Source organism: Triticum dicoccoides, chromosome 5B (genome assembly GCF_002162155.2).
Source record: "Triticum dicoccoides isolate Atlit2015 ecotype Zavitan chromosome 5B, WEW_v2.0, whole genome shotgun sequence".
Taxonomy (NCBI): domain Eukaryota; kingdom Viridiplantae; phylum Streptophyta; class Magnoliopsida; order Poales; family Poaceae; genus Triticum; species Triticum dicoccoides.
The window spans coordinates 651,348,428-651,370,575 of record NC_041389.1 but is presented as its reverse complement, the minus strand read 5'-3'; the positions used below and the strand labels follow the sequence as shown (position 1 = coordinate 651,370,575).

General features: G+C 42.8%; 1 protein-coding gene across 1 annotated transcript; it reads left to right on the top strand.

The window, feature by feature from the left end:
• The first annotated feature begins 3,773 nt into the window (after positions 1-3,773).
• Positions 3,774-8,458, top strand: LOC119312341 (probable acyl-activating enzyme 18, peroxisomal). The gene is made up of 14 exons (XM_037588066.1): positions 3,774-4,048; positions 4,453-4,582; positions 4,684-4,943; positions 5,057-5,258; positions 5,336-5,376; positions 5,688-5,810; positions 5,967-6,040; positions 6,146-6,366; positions 6,586-6,680; positions 6,923-7,139; positions 7,215-7,340; positions 7,757-7,855; positions 7,935-8,144; positions 8,235-8,458. The coding sequence occupies exons 1-14, from the start codon at positions 3,774-3,776 to the stop codon at positions 8,346-8,348; spliced, it is 2,187 nt and encodes a 728-aa protein (XP_037443963.1). The 3' UTR covers positions 8,349-8,458.
• Positions 8,459-22,148: the final 13,690 nt, after the last annotated feature.

The following is a 22,148-nucleotide window of genomic DNA, read 5'->3' as shown; positions in this document are numbered from 1 at the left end:
CCCTATGGGTGTCTTCTATGGCAACAAACACAATACCCTTAGCCTTATTGTCCAGCAGATGGCTCAAAACAGTCATGAGAACCTCTAGGCTTAAGCCACCTTAGTCCATGACTATGGCGTAGAGGTTTGGGTGGACTCCACCGGTTCGCTCTCCCTAGTGGAGGTTGCCACCTCCTTGGCGGCCTTAGTCATGCTGCTGAAGACGCTCAGCTCATCCTTCATCAAGTCGTCCCTCTTCCTATCAAGCATAGGAACGTGCCCACCACCCTTATCAGGACCATCAAGGATGATGGTCTCTGACTCCTGGGTGTTTGGATAGTTAGGCATGGGCGAACCAAGCGGCTCACTGGAGCCATGGCATGCTTGCCGGTTGCCATCCCAAAGGAGAAGATGTGCTGCGTCAGGGCATAATTTTGGATGAGTGTGCTGAGAAACTTTTCGTCCTTGAGGTGGTCCTAGGAAAGAAACACATCGTGGTTAGTTGTGACAGGACAATAGTTGCCAGGCTTAAACAAGGGGTACTTGAGCTAATCGCGATGTGGCCTTGGTAGTGCTCTGCCTCCAAACCAATCGAGCAGGTGGTCTGATCCCATGAGGCGCCGCTAAGTTCTCTTAGCTTGGTGAAAGTGCAACTAATTCCCGGGTGGTTTTGGTAATTAATAACAACATATAAGTCATTGATCTAATGCTCATTGATAATAGATTTCAGAGAAGATCAATGGTTGGCAAGGCAAGGACTATTGATTGTGGTACAAGAGCCCCTCCTATCTGGTAGAAAAGGGCCCTCCTCAAAATGCTAAGGACAAGGGTTGACAAAGCTCCAAGACTCTACATTTTTGGTTAAGTGATCCAAGATCGCATTGAGTCCATAGGAAAGCCAATACTATTAAAAGGGGATGAGGTTTTGATCATGACTCAATTTCTCAAGTGCTTAGTGATATTGCTCCAAAATCCTCAACCACTTCTCCACATCACTTTCATCCAAAACCCTAAAGTCCATTTCGGTCCCACCAAAATGTTCCCATCCGGACCCACTGAGATGATCCCATACACTGCCACATGCCAAACCCTAACATTTCGATATAGCTGATATGGATCTCGGTATCATCGAGATGGCCTGACCAAGTTTCTGTAATGAAGTTGCTTCATTTCGGAATTACCGAGATGAAATGAGTGGAACTACCGAAACGAGGTCTTGCCCTGCACATCGTTCTCATCGAGATGTTCTGATCGGTCTCACCAGAACCTTCAACGGTCAAGTCTTTTACACTACTCAGTCTCACCGAGATTTCGGAATCGGTGTCACCGAGTTGGGTCAAAGACTTGTAACGATTGGATTTTTTATGCTGCCTATTTATACCCCTCCACCACCACCTACTCTCTAAGAGAGCCATCAGAACGAACCACTACTTCCATTACTCATTTTCTGAGAGAGAACCTTCTACTCATGTGTTAAGATCAAGATATTCCAATCCAACCATTTGAACCTTGAATTCTAACCTTTCCCAAGTTGCTTTCCATTCAATCCTCTCTTCTATCTAAGCGAAATCTGTGAGAGAGTGCTTGAGTGTTGGGAAGACTATCATTTGAAGCACAAGAGCAAGAAGTCACCATCAACAACACCGTCTATTTAAGTGGGAGCCCTCACGGGCGCAAGTGAAATACCACTACTTTAAAAAAGAAAAAAAACAACAACACTGTCTATTACCTTTTGGAGAGTGGTGTCTCCTAGATTGGTTATGATTCACTTGGCAGCTAATCACGCTAAGAACAATCCGGTTATGTTTCTTATATGGATCAAATCATTCTCCTGTCATGTGACTTACTAACCTTTTTACAAAACAGTTAGCGTTTTCATATGCCTCGTTTCTCCACTCAGCTAAAGCACTAATACCAAGCAGCCTTTTCTCTTTGGCTAATTTGAAATCATAATTCAATTGCTTGATGGCCCAATAAGCTCTGTGTTCAAGTTCAAGAGTTAAATGGCATGTTTTTTCATAAACCATTTTATAAGGCGGCACGTCCGTAGAATTTTTGTAAGTAGGTCTATATGCCCAGAGTACACCATTTAACTTTTTTGACCAATCTTTCCCGTCTGTGGTGACCTTGTCAATCTCAAGATGATATGCCGGCTAATTAGTCTCTCAGAGGTGCTCAAAGGGGTAGAGTGTGCATATGTGTTCACACAGGCAAGTGTACGCGCGTATATATGAGCGTCTGCATTTGTACAGGGTTCTAAAAAAGCAGATTTGTTGTACAAACTTTTAAAATTTATATCTATATCTATACCTATAATAATAGAGGGGCTATTGCTTCTTGCGGTACGTCATGAAAATTGGCACCAAACTTGCAAAATATTACCCACCAATGCCACTTATAAGTGGTAGAAAATGTTTCACACAATGGAATCCCCGCCTGGGCCGGCCATGCAGTACTGTGCTCTGCACGCTGACACAACGCGCGCATTTGGGCTGGCCCATGTCCGGGCGGCCTGTTTCTAAAATTCATTTTTTTTCATTTTTTGTTTTCTTCTACTTTACATAATTAGGACTTGAAAATTTAAAAATGAGAATTTTGAAATAAAACCTTTAAAAAATCATAAAATTTCATGATTTTATATAAAAAATGTTTGCTTATTCAAAAAATGTTTGAAATTTTGAAAATAAAATGTTTGTGAAAAATCAAAAAATGTTCATGATTTTATATAAAAAATGTTTGCTTATTCAAAAAATGTTTGAAATTTTGAAAATAAAATGTTTGTGAAAAATCAAAAAATGTTCATGATTTTAGAAAAGTTTGTGTACTAAAAAATGTTAATGAAATTGAACAAAATTTCGCAAATTCAAAAAATGTTCATGAATGGAAAAATATCCTAAAAATTTAAAAAATGCTCGTGACTTACAAAATAGTTTATTCGTTCATGAAATGTTCGCTGATTCAAAAAATGATCATGCATTTCAAAAAATGTTCGCTAATTCAAAAAAATGTTCATGAATTTTAAAATGTTCCATCAATTCTAAAACATTGTTCGTCCATTCTAGAAATGTTCGCCGATTTAAGAAAATTGTTTAAAAATGTTAACAATTTTCATTTTTTTTTTGCAAATAGTATAAAATGTTCATGAATTTAAAAAATGTTTCAAAAATTGTAAAGGTGTTCATGAATTTGAAAAATATTTATGAGTTTAAAAAAATGTTCATGATTTCACGAAATTTAAAGTGATAGTGTATCTCGGTGATGTAGCAAAATGTGATCATGGCTACTGAAGATTATGATTTTTCTTCTCCCATTACAACACACGAGCGATCTAAAAAGCATTGGGTGGATGCGTGGGTCCTATCTAAAATGGAAAGAACACAACAGAAATGAGTGAAATTAATCAAATACTACATGGTATTTAAGGATACATATTCTGGTAGAATCCGGTTTCGCGGTATGTCTCCATCTGCATCTGCAGATAGCCTCTGCCCTATGCAATTTTGGCATGAAGAATTTAAATTTGCCGCCCTCTGAACAAGTCGCCTCGCCGTAGCCGCCGCCGCCGTCAGCCATCTCTTTCGATCCGATTCGGCTGCCGCGCGCAGCAACCCACAACCACTCCATCAAACACCGCCTCGTGTTTCTTTTATCTCTCTTCCTCATTCGCATCGTCGTTGTCGGCCCAGCCAGCTCCAAATGCGCGCGCCCATAAATTAGCGGAGTGTCACCGTAGATCATACCACTGGCGCGGAGGCAGCTGGCCGAGAACGAGCGGGCGAGCGCGCGGGGGACTCATGGCGGCGATCGCGAGGGGGAGCGTGCGGGAGGTCCGGGCGTCCGACGTCGAGGCGGCCGGGCTCGCCGCGGCCGACGCGGGGCCCTTCCTCGCCGCGCTCCGCTCGGCGGTTGGTGGCCACGGCGACGCGACCGCCGCGTGGGCGGCGGTCGTGGCGGCCGGGGTGCTGCGGCCGGACCACCCGCACGCGCTCCACCAGCTCGTGTACTACTCCGTCTACGCCGGCTGGGACCACGCCGGCCGGGGCCCGCCGCCCTACTGGTTCCCGTCGCCGTAAGTCTAGCCGTCCGCCATCCTCTTTCTTTTCTTCTTTCTAAAACAGCCGAACAGGGCTCCCCACTCTCGCCGTATTGTTGCCAAATGTTTGATCCATTTGATGGTGCTGGGAGCAACCAATGGCTAATCAGTGATGAAAGTGACCTGCTTGTCTAATTAAGCCACGTAAACTTCAACCATCTAATTCCACCAATTAGTTCAGCTTGAGATTATATTGGTTCCATTTAACCCAGCATTTAGCCTAACAACAAATTAAAGTACTATTTTGATACTAGCTTATAACTGAGCTGTGGATTTACATCATTTGACACTATTATGTGATAGCATGATCGGTGTATATGTATATATACACACACTTTACTTCGTGACACTTTACAAATATGTTATCACGATTGTTGCAGCATTGACTGCAAGCAAACAAATCTTGGGAGAGTGATGGAAGAGAATGGACCCAAGTTATTAGGAGCATCATATAAGGATCCAATTTCAAGCTTTGGCCTCTTCCACAAGTTCGCTGTTGAGAATCAGGAGGTCAATTTTTTTTTGTCTAAATTTGGAATTTACTCCACAGTATAAGTGTAAAGCTAGAAGGTGTTTTATTTCTTCATACTAACCCCCTTGGTGATCAATAGGTCTACTGGAAAATTGTGCTGAAGGAGCTCTCCATCAAGTTCCTGCAAGAACCGATGTCGATTCTAGATGCGTCAGATAAGTCAAAGAAGGGAGGAACATGGTTTCCAGGTGCAGTGCTCAACATTGCTGAATGTTGTCTCCTACCACGGCCTTCCCAAAACAGGACAGATGAAAGCACGGCCATTGTATGGAGGGATGAGGGCTTCGACGATGATCCAGTGAACCGTATGTCCTTGAAGGAGCTTCGCACCCAAGTGATGTATGCATCTCTTATCAAATTATAAGAGTAGGGGTCATGAAGAAACCTTTAATGTTTCTTTTGTTTTATTCGAGGGTTTCATCATCATGGGTTTGTTGCTTCGGTATTTTCAGGACTGTTGCAAATGCCCTTGATACCATGTTCCAAAAGGGGGACCGGATTGCCATCGACATGCCTATGACATGCAACGCGGTCATTATTTATTTGGCAATCATCCTTGGAGGCTTTGTTGTTGTGTCAATAGCAGACAGTTTTGCACCTCAGGAGATCGGCACTCGCATGAGGGTTGCAAAAGCAAAGGCAATCTTTACTCAGGTTTGACCGCAGCAACTAGCACGTCTCACAAACATCAGCACTATAATAGTGTGTATACTAATTTCACGATATTTCAGGATTTCATAATTAGGGGAGGGAAGAAATTTCCTCTTTACAGGTATTTGATCGATCAAATTATTTAGTTAATATATACTCCCTCCATCCCAAAATAAGTGTCTTAACCTTAGTACAAAGTTAAGAGAGTTATTTTGGGACGGAGGGAGTATGTTTCAGTAAATTTATTTGCTCAACTATAACAATATAACAAGAAACGATTAGTTAATTTTGATAGGATCGCATCTGCGAAAACTACCTTTTTGCCTTGATTTAAGAATATATGTTGCATTTATAATTTTTTGCATGTAATTACTGAACTATCACAGACCAATTCCCACCACAGCACTTACTTAAATACATCAAATTCTTCAGCTGTGTCATGAAAGGGACTTCATGTAAAGCTATTGTAATTCCTGCAACTGGAGACTTTCTTGGAGTTACACTAAGGAATGGTGATATGTCCTGGAAAGATTTTCTTTCTCGTGCTGCAGGAAGGTATGCAACAAATTTGATCCTTCCATGTCAGACAGAAATAGACAGCTGTGAGAATCCAGATGCTTTCTTTTCATGAAAAATTTGACACCCAGATTGCAAAACAGAGGCGATTTTGTGATGTGACCAACATGGCAGCCATATGTCTTGGATTTGCAGGTCATCCATGTACTCTCCAGTTTATCAGCCTGCAGACGCCCTAATTAATATACTGTTTTCATCAGGAACAACTGGTATAGACTACCCTGAGTTTCTGATGCAATTTCCTTTCATCTCTGGTTTTCGCAACTTCACATGATTTGGATCTGTTTTATACTTTTTATTTGATTCTTGTGCAGGAGAGCCAAAAGCTATACCATGGACACAACTTTGTCCCATCAGATGTGGAGCTGATACCTGGGCAAATTTGGATGTTCGCCCAAAGGACATTAGCTGCTTGCCTACAAATCTGGGTTGGGTAATGGGACCTATACAGTTGTTCGCATGCTTTCTAAATGGTGCGACGTTGGCTTTATATCATGGTTCTCCACTTGGACGTGGTTTCTGCAAATTTGTCCAGGTTTGGCGTAATTTGCACCATCTCTTGATTTAAACTGCTGAAGTCAATTCATCCTTGTCACTTTTTTAGTTTTTTCTGTATGCAGTATCATAGTTCATAGAGCTGTTTTTTTGTGAATGAAACGGGCAGGATCAAAAAGCACCTGAATATTTATGTTAGAAGCTAAATATAAACTGCGCTTACTCATGTGCTTCATGGGGCCATCACAATAAATTGCAGGATGCCCATGTGAGTGCATTAGGATCTGTGCCTAGCTTGGTGAAGTTATGGAAGGCTGGGAATCATACTAAAGGGCTAGACTGGACCAAAATCAGGTGAGCTGCTACTTACACTGTTACTCCCTCCGTTTCTAAATATAAGACTTTTTACAGAATTCACTACGGACTACATACGGATGTATATAGACATAATCTAAAGTGTAAATTCACTCATTTTGCTCCGTATGTAGTCCATGTTGGAATCTGTAAAAGGACTTATATTTAGGAACGGAGGGAGTAGAAAGCATTTCATGTCCATTACAAGCTCGTCGAAGGGAGCTACAATTTTATAATTGCAGGGTACTTGCTACAACAGGGGAGGCTTCCGATATTGATGATAATCTGTGGCTATCTTCGCGTACCTGTTACAAGCCCATTGTTGAGTGTTGTGGGGGCACAGAGCTGGCATCCTCATTCATCCAAGGGAGTCTTTTGCAGCCACAAGTTTTTGGAGCTTTCAGTGGTGCATCAATGTCCACTGGGTTTGTGATACTAGATGAACAGGGAAATCCATATGTGAGTATTCTCCGTTGAATTTTTTAGTTTGGTGACTGTGTTTGCAGCATAACCATTTGAGGTTTGCTATGACAGCCTGATGATGTACCTTGTTCTGGAGAAGTCGGTCTCTTCCCTTTATATTTTGGTGCCACCGATCGGCTTCTCAATGCCGACCATGATAAGGTTTACTTCGATGGAATGCCCGTTTACAGAGGACGGGTATGGAGTCTCTGACCTCAGTTCTCCATTTAGATTCCTATATGAACACAGCGTATCTTCATAATTTTAACATTAATCCATGTGGTTGCTTCGCTTTGGCCATCTATCTAAACTGCTTGGCAAAAATTGTTATCATGATATTCGATGTTCACGATAGTTAACTTGTTATGCTTTTAAAAATCAGTATGCTCTCCGATTTTTCCGGTGGAGCCCTACAGAGAGGAGGCGAGCAAATATGTGATTTGGCATGTTATTGTGCTCTGACATAAGTTGCAATGATAAGTGTACTATGAAAAAACAAGCAACATCTGAGTCGGATGTTCCCTTTTCTGAACCAACCACATACTATTAGAAGTTGTCAGTAATAACCAAAATGGTGAAAAAGTTAACACGTTGTAACGGCACTTGTGTTGCAGCAACTACGACGACACGGAGATATAATCCAGAGGACAGTAGGTGGTTACTATGTCGTACTGGGCAGAGCAGACGACACTATGAATCTCGGAGGGATTAAGGTTGAAGCTCCTCCTCCTTTGAATGTTTTCAATCCTTGCATTTCATGAAAACAATTCATTGTTTCTCTTCTCTGAATAGACAAGTTCAGTGGAGATCGAACGGGTTTGTAACGGAGCCGACGAGGGTCTGCTAGAAACAGCAGCTGTTAGCGTCAAACCTTCCGGCGGGGGACCAGAACAACTGGCCATCTTGGCAGTGCGGAAAGATAGATCCGCAACATACGATGCAAATCTTCTGAAGGCAAAGTTCCAGAGAGCCATCCAGAAGAACCTGAATCCCCTTTTCAGGGTAAGAGTCTCTCTTTCTAAAGTTCAGTTCACATGATCAGATGGGCGCATGTATAATGAAGGAATTGGGATCATTTGCTTGTCCTGACAGGTGAGCTACGTCAAAGTCGTCCCCGAGTTCCCGAGAACTGCTTCCAACAAGCTGCTGAGAAGGGTCCTGAGGGATCAGCTGAAGCATGAACATGCAAATCACAGCAAGCTATAAGGGGCCCAAGGGATCTCTCTTCAATAGGAAATGGCTCTTTAAAATCCAACAATTGGTTAACGTTGTGTGTGGTGCATAAGCAACGGGTTTGAATCCCTTTCTTTTGCGTACATGTTACTGAACTCTGGGTGTCTTGCATAAGCAACGGTTTGAATCCCTTTATGTTGTATTCATTTACTTCATTGGGGGATTCGGGGGTGTGTAGATTCATGGCACTTCTTATTGTATTGTACTTGTGCTCAGCTCATTGGAAGTAATAAGGTGGATGAGAGAAATAAGATCAAACCAGCCAAAAGATCTGGTCCCCTCCCTCTCCCAGTCGACGGTCGTTCCCACGAGCGACCCGGAGGGAAAACCCTAGCGCAACGACGCGACGGTGGAGGGGGTCAGGCGGCGGCCTGATGGGCTTTGTGGTGTCATGCATGTCTTGTGCATGGAGTGGCGGCGGCGGCCACTATCGTGAAGCGTGCTCCTATTCGCCGCTCTCTGCGGCAAAGAGAAGCGGTTTCGCACAGGCGTGTGTCGAACTGGGCCCGCCCATGAATATAGTGAACGAACGAAAGCGCGTTGTAGCTAAAAATATTCGCCGTCGCTGGAATTCGAAACCAGAACCTCATGCTTTGCCTGACGTGGCACCATCAGTTAACCTAGCAGTCGTTACTGATTATAGTGCAGCCCCACCCTTAAAGAACCAACAGGCAACACGTATCCAAAATATATCTTGCTTTTCAAAAGCAATTATATTGAAAAAAACAAAGGGATATGTGAAACACAAACAAATTGCTAATTTGCGAAAAAAATAAAACTGAAATATTTTCGAAAATCAGTAACGACTTTTTTTGAAACGGGAACATCTTTTGAAATTCCAAGAGAGAATTTGAAAACGTGATTTTTTTAAATTTGTGAACAAAATTTGAAACCAAACAATTTTGAATCTCCTGGAAAAATGAAAACATGCACATTTTTTAAATTTGCAAACAATTTTTGAAAATGGGAACATGTTTTGAACAGCCCAAACGTTTTTTGAAAATGGAGACAGTTCTTCAAATTTGCGAACATTTTTTTGAAACCACGAAATTTTGAATCTTTCAACATTTTTTTAAAAAAATGGGAACATTTTTGAAATTTTGAAACATGAATATTTTTTGAAACTACAAACAAAATTCAAAAGCACGAACATATTTTGTATCTATGAACAAAATTTGAATATGGGAACATTTTTTTGAAATTCCGAATAAAATTTGAAAACCCGACCATTTTTTTAAACTCCCTAACAAAATTTTGAAATGTGATTATTTTTTAAAGTGAACATTTTTTGAATATGTGAATTTTTCTTGAAATCGGAAACATTTTTTGAAACAACCGACCAAAAATTGAAAACACAAACAATCTTCTGAAACTCCGGAACAAAATTTGAAAACATGAACAAATATTTGAAAATTGAACATTTTTTGAAAATATGAACATTTTTTGAAAAAGAGAACATTTTTCAAAAAGGAAACAATAAAGAAAAAAAGGAAAAACATACAATAAACAAAAAAGAAAAGAAAAATAAAATAGAAAAAGAAAAAGAAAACAAAATGATAATAAAAAAAGGTTCAAGAACCTTCTAGAAGGTTGTCAAAAGCAGAAAAAACCGGCTGGGAACCCTCAGAAGGTTCCTAAAACCGGGACGTGAAAGATTTATCTGATGGGCCGGCCCAAATCGCTCGCTTGGGTCGCTCGTACGTGCGTTCGCTCGACAGTTTGACGCAGAGAGCGTCATATAGGAAATTCCGTGTCGGCCCTCCTACAACGGGTGGCTGATTTGGAGGAGCGCCGCTCTTGGCCGCGCTGGCGGCAAATCGGCTGTAGGAGCGGGCTGGCTTCCAGGGCTTCCCCGTTAGCCATTGGAGCAGATCCGAAGAGAGTGGTGTCTCCCTCGAGCTTCATGTTGGAAAACGTAGTAAAAAACAAACAAAAAAATTGGTCTGTGTAACATAGCCCAAGATCACTATGAAGATCGTGCATACAAGGTTAGATCTGATCTTACCAACTATGGAGTTGCAGCAGAAGAAGAGTTGGTGAAGATCGTGTTCTCGATGTCTCACGTACCGATCCCTCAAACTAGAACTGAACGTAAGGTTCCTCTAACGAATTGCACACGTATGAGTCCATTGATCCAAGAGGGCTTCATCATCCAGATCTATGCCGTACTGGAGAAGAACTAGAGGGAGGAGTAGTCCTTTGGGGAGGGTGATGGTGGAGAGTTGGAGAGAGAGGGGAGCCCGAACCTCTGCATGGAAGATGTGCACAAAGGAGGGGCGCCCCTGGTGGGTATTTATAGGTGGGAGGGATCCCGGCTTGGAGGAGGGGGTCCCTCCCAAGGGGACAGCGACCAAGGGATGGGCACCTCCCTCCCAACCCTAGATGCGCCTCTTGGCTTGGGGCCAAGGCTAGGGGGGAGGGGCCACCTACATGGGCCACTAGACCCATGTGGCTGCCCCCTAATAGGCCTACCCTATTTGGAGAGCCCATGGCACCTATATATTTTCCTCCTAAATATTTCATAGGTCCTCGAAATCTTTTCCTACCTACTGGTTAACCCGGTTTTCTTTGAAAGGCTTTTGGTTTTCCCGAAATAGTTTCCTTCTCTTCCAAAACTATTTTCATTGTCCCTAAATTTTTTACATTGACATTCTCCATTACTCCTAGCTCAGTTACTACTCAGCAGATCAAATTCATCTTAAGTGTGTGACCCTGCAGGTTCGGTGAAATATAGACATGAACAAAACTTCCTTTTGTTAAATGATCAACAACGGAACCATGTGTTGGGAAACGTTGCATGGAAAATAAAATATATATTCTACGCACACGCAAGATCTATCCATGGAGATGCATAGCAACGAGAGGGGAGAGTGTGTCTATGTACCCTCGTAGACCATAAGTGGAAGCATTTATTAACGCGGTTGATGTAGTCGAACTTCTTCGCGCTCTAACCGATCAAGTACCGAATGTACGACACCTCCGCGTTCAGCACATGTTCAGCTCGGTGACGTCCTCCGCCTTCTTGATCCAGCAAGACGCGCGAGGTAGTGGATGAGTTCCAACAGCACGACGGCGTGGTGACGGTGATGGTGAAGCTATCTCCGCAGGGCTTCGCCTAAGCACTACGAAATTATGACCGAGGGTGTAAACGGTGGAGGGGGGCGCCGCACACGGCTAAGCACTTGTTGTGTCTTTGCTAGGCGCCCCCTCCCACATATATATAGGTGAGGGAGGAGGGAGCAGCCTGGAGGCGCCCCCCCCCCAAGTAGGCTGAATCCTACTTGGGGTCCCTTCCCAAGTGGCGCCCCCCTTACCATATTTGCCGAAGGGGGAAAGGAAAGGGGGGGGGGGAGAGGGTGAATCCCCCCGTTTCCTTGTGGGCTAGTGTGCTCCCCTCTAATGGCCCAATAGGCCCATTACCCCCCCGGGGGTGTCCGGTACCCCCTCCGGTATACCGATGACTACCCGGTACACTCCAAAACACTTCCGGTGTCCGAATACCATCATCCTATATATCAATCTTTACCTTCAGACCATTCCGAAACTCCTCGTCATGTCTGTGATCTCATCCATGACTCTGAACAACATTCGGTCACCAAATCATATAACTCATATAACACTATATCGTCAACGAACGTTAAGCGTGCGGACCGTACAGGTTCGAGAACTATGTAGACATGACCGAGACACCTCTCCGGTCAATAACCAATAGCGGAACCTAGATGCCCATATTGGATCCTACATATTCTGCGAAGATCTTTATCAGTCGAACCTTATGACAACATACGTAATTCCCTTTGTCCATCGGTATGTTACTTGCCCAAGATTTGGTCGTCGGTATCTTCATACCTAGTTCAACCTCGTTACTGGCAAGTCTCTTTAATCATTCCGTAATACATCATATTGCAACTAACTCATTAGTCACTTTGCTTGTAAGGCTTCTTATGATGTGTATTACCGAGAGGGCCCAAAGATACCTCTTTGATACACAGAGTGACAAATCCTAATCTCGATCTATGCCAACTCAACAAATACCTTTAGAGATACCTATAGAGCATTGATACGTCTCTGTCGTATCTACTGTTTCAAACATTTTTGCCCTTGTTTTGGACTCTAACTTGTATGATTTGAATGGAACTAACCCGGACTGACGTTGTTTTCAGCAGAATTGCCATGATGTTGTTTTATGTGCAGAAAATAAAAGTTCTCGGAATGACCTGAAACTCCACGGAACATCTTAGAAAAAACAATAAAAATCCTCGCCAAAGATGAAGACCAGGGGGCCCACACCCTATTCACGAGGGTGGCCCCCCCCTAGGGCGCGCCCCCTACCTCGTGGGCCCCCAGGTGGCCCTCCGCGCCAACTCCAACTCCATATATTGGCTTTCGGGGAGAAAAAAATCAGAGAGAAGAAATCATCGCGTTTTACGATATGGAGCCGCCGCCAAGCCCTAATCTCTCTCGGGAGGGCTGATCTGGAGTCCGTTCGGGGCTCCGGAGAGGGGGATTCGTCGCCGTTGTCATCATCAACCATCCTCCATCACCAATTTCATGATGCTCACCGCCGTGCGTGAGTAATTCCATTGTAGGCTTGCTGGACGGTGCTGGGTTGGATGGGATTTATCATGTAATCGAGTCAGATTTGTTAGGGTTTGATCCCTAGTATCCACTATGTTCTGAGATTGATGTTGCTATGACTTTGCTATGCTTAATGCTTGTCACTAGGGCCCGAGTGCCATGATTTCAGATCTGAACCTATTATGTTTTCATGAATATATGTGTGTTCTTGATCCTATCTTGCAAGTCTATAGTCACCTACTATGTGTTATGATCCGGCAACCCCGAAGTGACAATAATCGGGACCACTCCCGGTGATGACCATAGTTTGAGGAGTTCATGTATTCACTATGTGCTAATGCTTTGTTCCGGTTCTCTATTAAAAGGAGGCCTTAATATCCCTTAGTTTCCAATAGGACCCCGCTGCCACGGGAGGGTAGGACAAAAGATGTCATGCAAGTTCTTTTCCATAAGCACGTATGACTATATTCGGAATACATGCCTACATTACATTGATGAATTGGAGCAAGTTCTGTGTCACCCTATGTTATGACTGTTACATGACGAACCACATCCGGCATAATTATCCATCACCAATCCGGTGCCTACGAGTTTTCCATATACTGGTTCTCGCTTATTTACTTTTCCGTTGCTACTGTTACAATCACTACAAAAATACCAAAAACATTACTTTTGCTGTCTTTACTTTTGTTACCGTTACCACCACTATCATATTACTTTGCTACTAAACACTTTGCTGCAGATACTAAGTTTCCAAGTGTGGTTGAATTGACAACTCAGCTGCTAATACTTGAGAATATTCTTTGGCTCCCCTTGTGTCGAATCAATAAATTTGGGTTGAATACTCTACCCTCGAAAACTGTTGTGATCCCTTATACTTGTGGGTTATCAAGCATTTTTATGATCACACAGTTACATTGTGATGTTTGATAGCACACAAGGTATTCGTCCGGTATCCGGGAGTTGCATAATCTCGTAGTCGAAGGAATATGTATTTGACATTAAGAAAGCAAGAGCAATAAACTGAACGATCAATATGCTAAGCTAACAGATGGGTCTTGTCCATCACATCATTCTCCTAATGATGTGATCCCATTATCAAATGACAGCACATGTCTATGTTTAGGAAACCTTAACCATCTTTGATCAACAAGCTAGTCTAGTAGAGGCTTACTAGGGACATGGTATTGGTTTATGTACCCACACATGTATTTAAGTTTCCGGTCAATACAATTCGAGCATGAATAATAAACCTTTATCATGATTTAGGAAATATAATAATAACCATTTTATTATTGCCTCTAGAGCATATTTCCATTAGTCTACCACTTGCACTAGAGTCAATAATCTAGTTCACATCGCCATGTGATTAACACCCATAGTTCACATCGCCATGTGATCAACACCCAAAGAGTTTACTAGAGTCAATAATCTAGTTCACATCACCATGTGATTAACACCCAAAGAGTATAAGGTGTGATCATGTTTTGCTTGTGAGAGAAGTTTAGTCAACGGGTCTGTCACATTTAGATCCGTATGTATTTTGCAAATTTCTATGTCTACAATGCTCTGCATGGAGCTACTCCAGCTAATTGCTCCCACTTTCAATATGTATCTAGATTGAGACTCAGAGTCATCTGAATCGGTGTCAAAGCTTGCATCGATGTAACTCTTTATGACGATCTCTTTATCACCTCCATAACCGAGAAATATTTCCTTAGTCCTCTTAGGTAACTAAGATAATTTTGGCCGCTGTCTAGTGATCTACTCTTGGATCACTATTATACCCCTTGCCAAACTGATCGCAAGGCACACAATAGCTCTGGTACACATTGAAGGAAATATGCCCTAGAGGCAATAATGAAGTTATTATTTATTTCCTTATAATCATGATAAATGTTTATTATTCATGCTAGAATTGTATTTACCGAAAACGTAATACATGTGTGAATACATAGACAAACAAAGTGTCACTAGTATGCCTCTACTTGACTAGCTCGTTAATCAAAGATGGTTATGTTTCCTAACCATGAACAATGAGTTGTTATTTGATTAACGAGGTCACATCATTAGTAGAATGATCTGATTGACATGACCCATTCCATTAGCTTAGCACCCGATCGTTTAGTATGTTGCTATTGCTTTCTTCATGACTTATACATGTTCCTATGACTATGAGATTATGCAACTCCCGTTTACCGGAGGAACACTTTGGGTACTACCAAACGTCACAACGTAACTGGGTGATTATAAAGGAGTACTACAGGTGTCTCCAATGGTCGATGTTGGGTTGGCGTATTTCGAGATTAGGATTTGTCACTCCGATTGTCGGAGAGGTATCTCTGGGCCCTCTCGGTAATACACATCACATAAGCCTTGCAAGCATTACAACTAATATGTTAGTTGTAAGATGATGTATTACGGAACGAGTAAAGAGACTTGCCAGTAACGAGATTGAACTAGGTATTGGATACCGACGATCGAATCTCGGGCAAGTAACATACCGATGACAAAGGGAACAACGTATGTTGTTATGCGGTCTGACCGATAAAGATCTTCGTAGAATATGTAGGAGCCAATATGGGCATCCAGGTCCCGCTATTGGTTATTGACCGGAGACGTGTCTCGGTCATGTCTACATTGTTCTCGAACCCGTAGGGTCCGCACGCTTAAGGTTACGATGACAGTTATATTATGAGTTTATGCATTTTGATGTACCGAAGGTTGTTCGGAGTCCCGGATGTGATCACGGACATGACGAGGAGTCTCGAAATGGTCGAGACGTAAAGATTGATATATTGGAAGCCTATATTTGGATATCGGAAGTGTTCCGGGTGAAATCGGGATTTTACCGGAATACCGGGAGGGTTACTGGAACCCCCCGGGAGCTATTTGGGCCATAGTGGGCCTTAGTGGAAAAGAGAAGGGGCTGCCCTAGTTGGGCTGCGCGCCCCCCCTTCCCCTAGTCCTATTAGGAGTAGGAGAGGTGGCCGGCCCCCTCCTCCTCTTTTCCCCTCCGAGGAATCCTAGTTGGACTAGGATTGGAGGGGGAATCCTACTCCCAGAGGGAGTAGGACTCTCCTGCGCCTCCCCCCCTTGGCCGGCCAGCCTCCCCTCCTCTCCTCCTTTATATACGGAGGCAGGGGCACCTCTAAACACACAAGTTGACACAAGTTGATCCACGTGATCGATTCCTTAGCCGTGTGCGGTGCCCCCTGCCACCATATTCCTCGATAATACTGTAGCGGAGTTTAGGCGAAGCCCTGCTGCTGTAGTTCATCAAGATCGTCACCACGCCGCCGTGCTGACGAAACTCTTCCCCGACACTTTTCTGGATCGGAGTCCGGGGATCGTCATCGAGCTGAACGTGTGCTCGAACTCGGAGGTGCCGTAGTTTCGGTGCTTGATCGGTTGGATCGAGAAGACGTATGACTACTTCCTCTACGTCGCGTCATCGCTTCCGCAGTCGGTCTGCGTTGGGTACGTAGACAATACTCTCCCTTCGTTGCTATGCATCACATGATCTTGCGTGTGCGTAGGAAATTTTTTGAAATTACTATGAAACCCTACAGTGGTATCAGAGCCTAGGTTATTGATGTTGATGTTATATGCACGAGTAGAACAAAAGTGAGTTGTGGACGATACAAGTCATACTGCCTACCAGCATGTCATATTTTGGTTCGGCGGTATTGTTGGACGAGACAACCCAGACCAACCTTACGCGTACGCTTACGCGAGACCGGTTCCCTCGACGTGCTTTGCACAGAGATGGCTTGCGGGCGACTGTCTCTCCAACTTTAGTTGAACCAAGTATGGCTACGCCCGGTCCTTGCGAAGGTTAAAACGGAGTCTATTTGACAAACTATCGTTGTGGTTTTGATGCGTAGGTGAGATTGGTTCTTACTTAAGCCCGTAGCAGCCACGTAAAACAAGCAACAACAAAGTAGAGGACGTCTAACTTGTTTTTGCAGGGCATGTTGTGATGTGATATGGTCAAAGCATGATGCTGAATTTTATTGTATGAGATGATCATGTTTTGTAACCAAGTTATCGGCAACTGGCAGGAGCCATATGGTTGTCGCTTTATTGTATGCAATGCAATCGCGATGTAATGCTTTACTTTATTACTAAACGGTAGTGATAGTCGTGGAAGCATAAGATTGGCGAGACGACAACGATGCTACGATGGAGATCAAGGTGTCGCGCCGGTGACGATGGTGATCATGACGGTGCTTCGGAGATGGAGATCACAAGCACAAGATGATGATGACCATATCATATCACTTATATTGATTGCATGTGATGTTTATCTTTTTATGCATCTTATCTTGCTTTGATTGACGGTAGCATTATAAGATGATCTCTCACTAAAAATTATCAAGTAGTGTTCTCCCTGAGTATGCACCGTTGCCAAAGTTCGTCGTGCCCAGACACCACGTGATGATCGGGTGTGATAAGCTCTACGTCCATCTACAACGGGTGCAAGCCAGTTTTGCACACGCAGAATACTCAGGTTAAACTTGACGAGCCTAGCATATGCAGATATGGCCTCGGAACACAGAGACCGAAAGGTCGAGCGTGAATCATATAGTAGATATGATCAACATAACGATGTTCACCATTGAAAACTACTCCATCTCACGTGATGATCGGTCATGGTTTAGTTGATTTGGATCACGTAATCACTTAGAGGATTAGAGGGATGTCTATCTAAGTGGGAGTTCTTAAATAATATGATTAATTGAACTTAAATTTATCATGAACTTAGTACCTGATAGTATCTTGCTTGTTTATGTTGATTGTAGATAGATGGCTCGTGCTGTTGTTCCGTTGAATTTTAATGCGTTCCTTGAGAAAGCAAAGTTGAAAGATGATGGTAGCAATTACACGGACTGGGTCCGTAACTTGAGGATTATCCTCATTGCTGCACAGAAAAATTACGTCCTGGAAGCACCGCTGGGTGCCAGGCCTGCTGCTGGAGCAACACCAGATGTTATGAACGTCTGGCAGAGCAAAACTGATGACTACTCGATAGTTCAGTGTGCCATGCTTTACGGCTTAGAATCGGGACTTCAACGACGTTTTGAACGTCATGGAGCATATGAGATGTTCCAGGAGTTGAAGTTAATATTTCAAGAAAATGCCCCAATTGAGAGATATGAAGTCTCCAATAAGTTCTATAGCTGCAAGATGGAGGAGAACAGTTCTGTCAGTGAGCATATACTCAAAATGTCTGGGTATAATAATCACTTGATTCAATTGGGAGTTAATCTTCTGGATGATTGCCTCATTGACAGAATTCTCCAATCACTGCCACCAAGCTACAAGAGCTTCGTGATGAACTATAATATGCAAGGGATGAACAAGACTATTCCTGAGCTCTTCGCAATGCTGAAAGCTGCGGAGGTAGAAATCAAGAAGGAGCATCAAGTGTTGATGGTTAACAAGACCACTAGTTTCAAGAAAAAGGGCAAAGGGAAGAAAAAGGGGAACTTCAAGAAGAACGGCAAGCAAGTTGCTGCTCAAGAGAAGAAACCCAAGTCTGGACCTAAGCCTGAAACTGAGTGCTTCTACTACAAGCAGACTGGTCACTGGAAGCGGAACTGCCCCAAGTATTTGGCGGATAAGAAGGATGGCAAGGTGAACAAAGGTATATGTGATATACATGTTATTGATGTGTACCTTACTAGAGCTCGCAGTAGCACCTGGGTATTTGATACTGGTTCTGTTGCTAATATTTGCAACTCGAAACAGGGACTACGGAATAAGCGGGCACTGGCAAAGGACGAGGTGACGATGCGCGTGGGAAACGGTTCCAAAGTCGATGTGATCGCAGTCGGCACGCTACCTCTACATCTACCTTCGGGATTAATATTAGACCTAAATAATTGTTATTTGGTGCCAGCGTTGAGCATGAACATTATATATGGATCTAGTTTAATGCGAGACGGTTATTCATTTAAATCAGAGAATAATGGTTGTTCTATTTATATGAGTAATATCTTTTATGGTCATGCACCCTTGAAGAGTGGTCTATTCTTATTGAATCTCGATAGCAATAATACACATATTCATAATATTGAAGCCAAAAGATGCAGAGTTGATAATGAAAGTGCAACTTATTTGTGGCACTGTCGTTTAGGTCATATCGGTATAAAGCGCATGAAGAAACTCCATGCTGATGGACTTTTGGAACCACTTGATTATGAATCACTTGGTACTTGCGAACCGTGCCTCATGGGCAAGATGACTAAAACACCGTTCTCCGGCACTATGGAGAGAGCAACAGATTTGTTGGAAATCATACATACCGATGTATGTGGCCCGATGAATATTGAGGCTCGTGGCGGATATCGTTATTTTCTCACCTTCACAGATGATTTAAGCAGATATGGGTATATCTACTTAATGAAACATAAGTCTGAAACATTTGAAAAGTTCAAAGAATTTCAGAGTGAAGTTGAAAATCATTGTAACAAGAAAATAAAGTTTCTACGATCTGATCGTGGAGGAGAATATTTGAGTTACGAGTTTGGTGTACATTTGAAAAACTGTGGAATAGTTTCGCAACTCACGCCACCCGGAACACCACAGCGTAATGGTGTGTCCGAATGTCGTAATCGTACTTTACTAGATATGGTGCGATCTATGATGTCTCTTACTGATTTACCGCTATCTTTTTGGGGATATGCTTTAGAGACGGCCGCATTCACGTTAAATAGGGCACCATCAAAATCCGTTGAGACGACGCCTTATGAACTGTGGTTTGGCAAGAAACCAAAGTTGTCATTTCTTAAAGTTTGGGGCTGCGATGCTTATGTGAAAAAGCTTCAACCTGATAAGCTCGAACCCAAATCGGAGAAATGTGTCTTCATAGGATACCCAAAGGAAACTGTTGGGTACACCTTCTATCACAGATCCGAAGGCAAGACATTCGTTGCTAAGAATGGATCATTTCTAGAGAAGGAGTTTCTCTCGAAAGAAGTGAGTGGGAGGAAAGTAGAACTTGACGAGGTAACTGTACCCGCTCCCTTACTGGAAAGTAGTTCATCACAGAAAACTGTTTCAGTGACACCTACACCAGTTAGTGAGGAAGCCAATGATAATGATCATGAAACTTCAGATCAAGATACTGCTGAACCTCGTAGATCAACCAGAGTAAGATCCGCACCAGGGTGGTACGGTAATCCTGTTCTGGAGGTCATGCTACTAGATCATGATGAACCTACGAACTATGAAGAAGCGATGGTGAGCCCAGATTCCGCAAAGTGGCTTGAAGCCATGAAATCTGAGATGGGATCCATGTATGAGAACAAAGTATGGACTTTGGTTGACTTGCCCGATGATCGGCAAGCAATTGAGAATAAATGGATCTTTAAGAAGAAGACTGACACTGATGGTAATGTTACTGTCTACAAAGCTCGACTTGTCGCAAAAGGTTTTCGGCAAGTTCAAGGAATTGACTACGATGAGACCTTCTCACCCGTAGCGATGCTTAAGTCCGTCCGAATCATGTTAGCAATTGCCGCATTTTATGATTATGAAATTTGGCAAATGGATGTCAAAACTGCATTCCTGAATGGATTTCTAGAAGAAGTGTTGTATATGATGCAACCAGAAGGTTTTGTCGATCCAAAGGGAGCTAACAAAGTGTGCAAGCTCCAGCGATCCATTTATGGACTGGTGCAAGCCTCTCGGAGTTGGAATAAACGTTTTGATAGTGTGATCAAAGCATTTGGTTTTATACAGACTTTCGGAGAAGCCTGTATTTACAAGAAAGTGAGTGGGAGCTCTGTAGCATTTCTGATATTATATGTGGATGACATATTACTGATTGGAAATGATATAGAATTTCTGGATAGCATAAAGGGATACTTGAATAAAAGTTTTTCAATGAAAGACCTCGGTGAAGCTGCTTACATATTAGGCATTAAGATCTATAGAGATAGATCAAAACGCTTAATTGGACTTTCACAAAGCACATACCTTGACAAAATTTTGAAGAAGTTCAAAATGGATCAAGCAAAGAAAGGGTTCTTGCCTGTGTTACAAGGTGTGAAATTGAGTAAGACTCAATGCCCGACCACTGCAGAAGATAGAGAGAATATGAAAGATGTTCCCTATGCATCAGCCATAGGCTCTATCATGTATGCAATGCTGTGTACCAGACCTGATGTGTGCCTTGCTATAAGTTTAGCAGGGAGGTACCAAAGTAATCCAGGAGTGGATCACTGGACAGCGGTCAAGAACATCCTGAAATACCTGAAAAGGACTAAGGATATGTTTTTCGTATATGGAGGTGACAAAGAGCTCATCGTAAAAGGTTACGTTGATGCAAGCTTTGACACTGATCCGGACGATTCTAAATCGCAAACCGGATACGTGTTTACATTAAACGGTGGAGCTGTCAGTTGGTGCAGTTCTAAACAAAGCGTCGTAGCGGGATCTACATGTGAAGCGGAATACATAGCTGCTTCGGAAGCAGCAAATGAAGGAGTCTGGATGAAGGAGTTCATATCCGATCTAGGTGTCATACCTAGTGCATCGGGTCCAATGAAAATCTTTTGTGACAATACTGGTGCAATTGCCTTGGCAAAGGAATCCAGATTTCACAAAAGGACCAAACACATCAAGAGACGCTTCAACTCCATCCGGGATCTAGTCCAGGTGGGAGACATAGAGATTTGCAAGATACATACGGATCTGAATGTTGCAGTGTAATCTAGACACGTCTCCGGTCAATAACCCGTTGACTAAGCCTCTTCCACGAGCAAAACATGATCAGCACCAAAGCTCCATGGGTGTTAGAATCATTACAGTGTAATCTAGATTATTGACTCTAGTGCAAGTGGGAGACTGAAGGAAATATGCCCTAGAGGCAATAATAAAGTTATTATTTATTTCCTTATAATCATGATAAATGTTTATTATTCATGCTAGAATTGTATTTACCGGAAACATAATACATGTGTGAATACATAGACAAACAAAGTGTCACTAGTATGCCTCTACTTGACTAGCTCGTTAATCAAAGATGGTTATGTTTCCTAACCATGAACAATGAGTTGTTATTTGATTAACGAGGTCACATCATTAGTAGAATGATCTGATTGACATGACCCATTCCATTAGCTTAGCACCCGATCGTTTAGTATGTTGCTATTGCTTTCTTCATGACTTATACATGTTCCTATG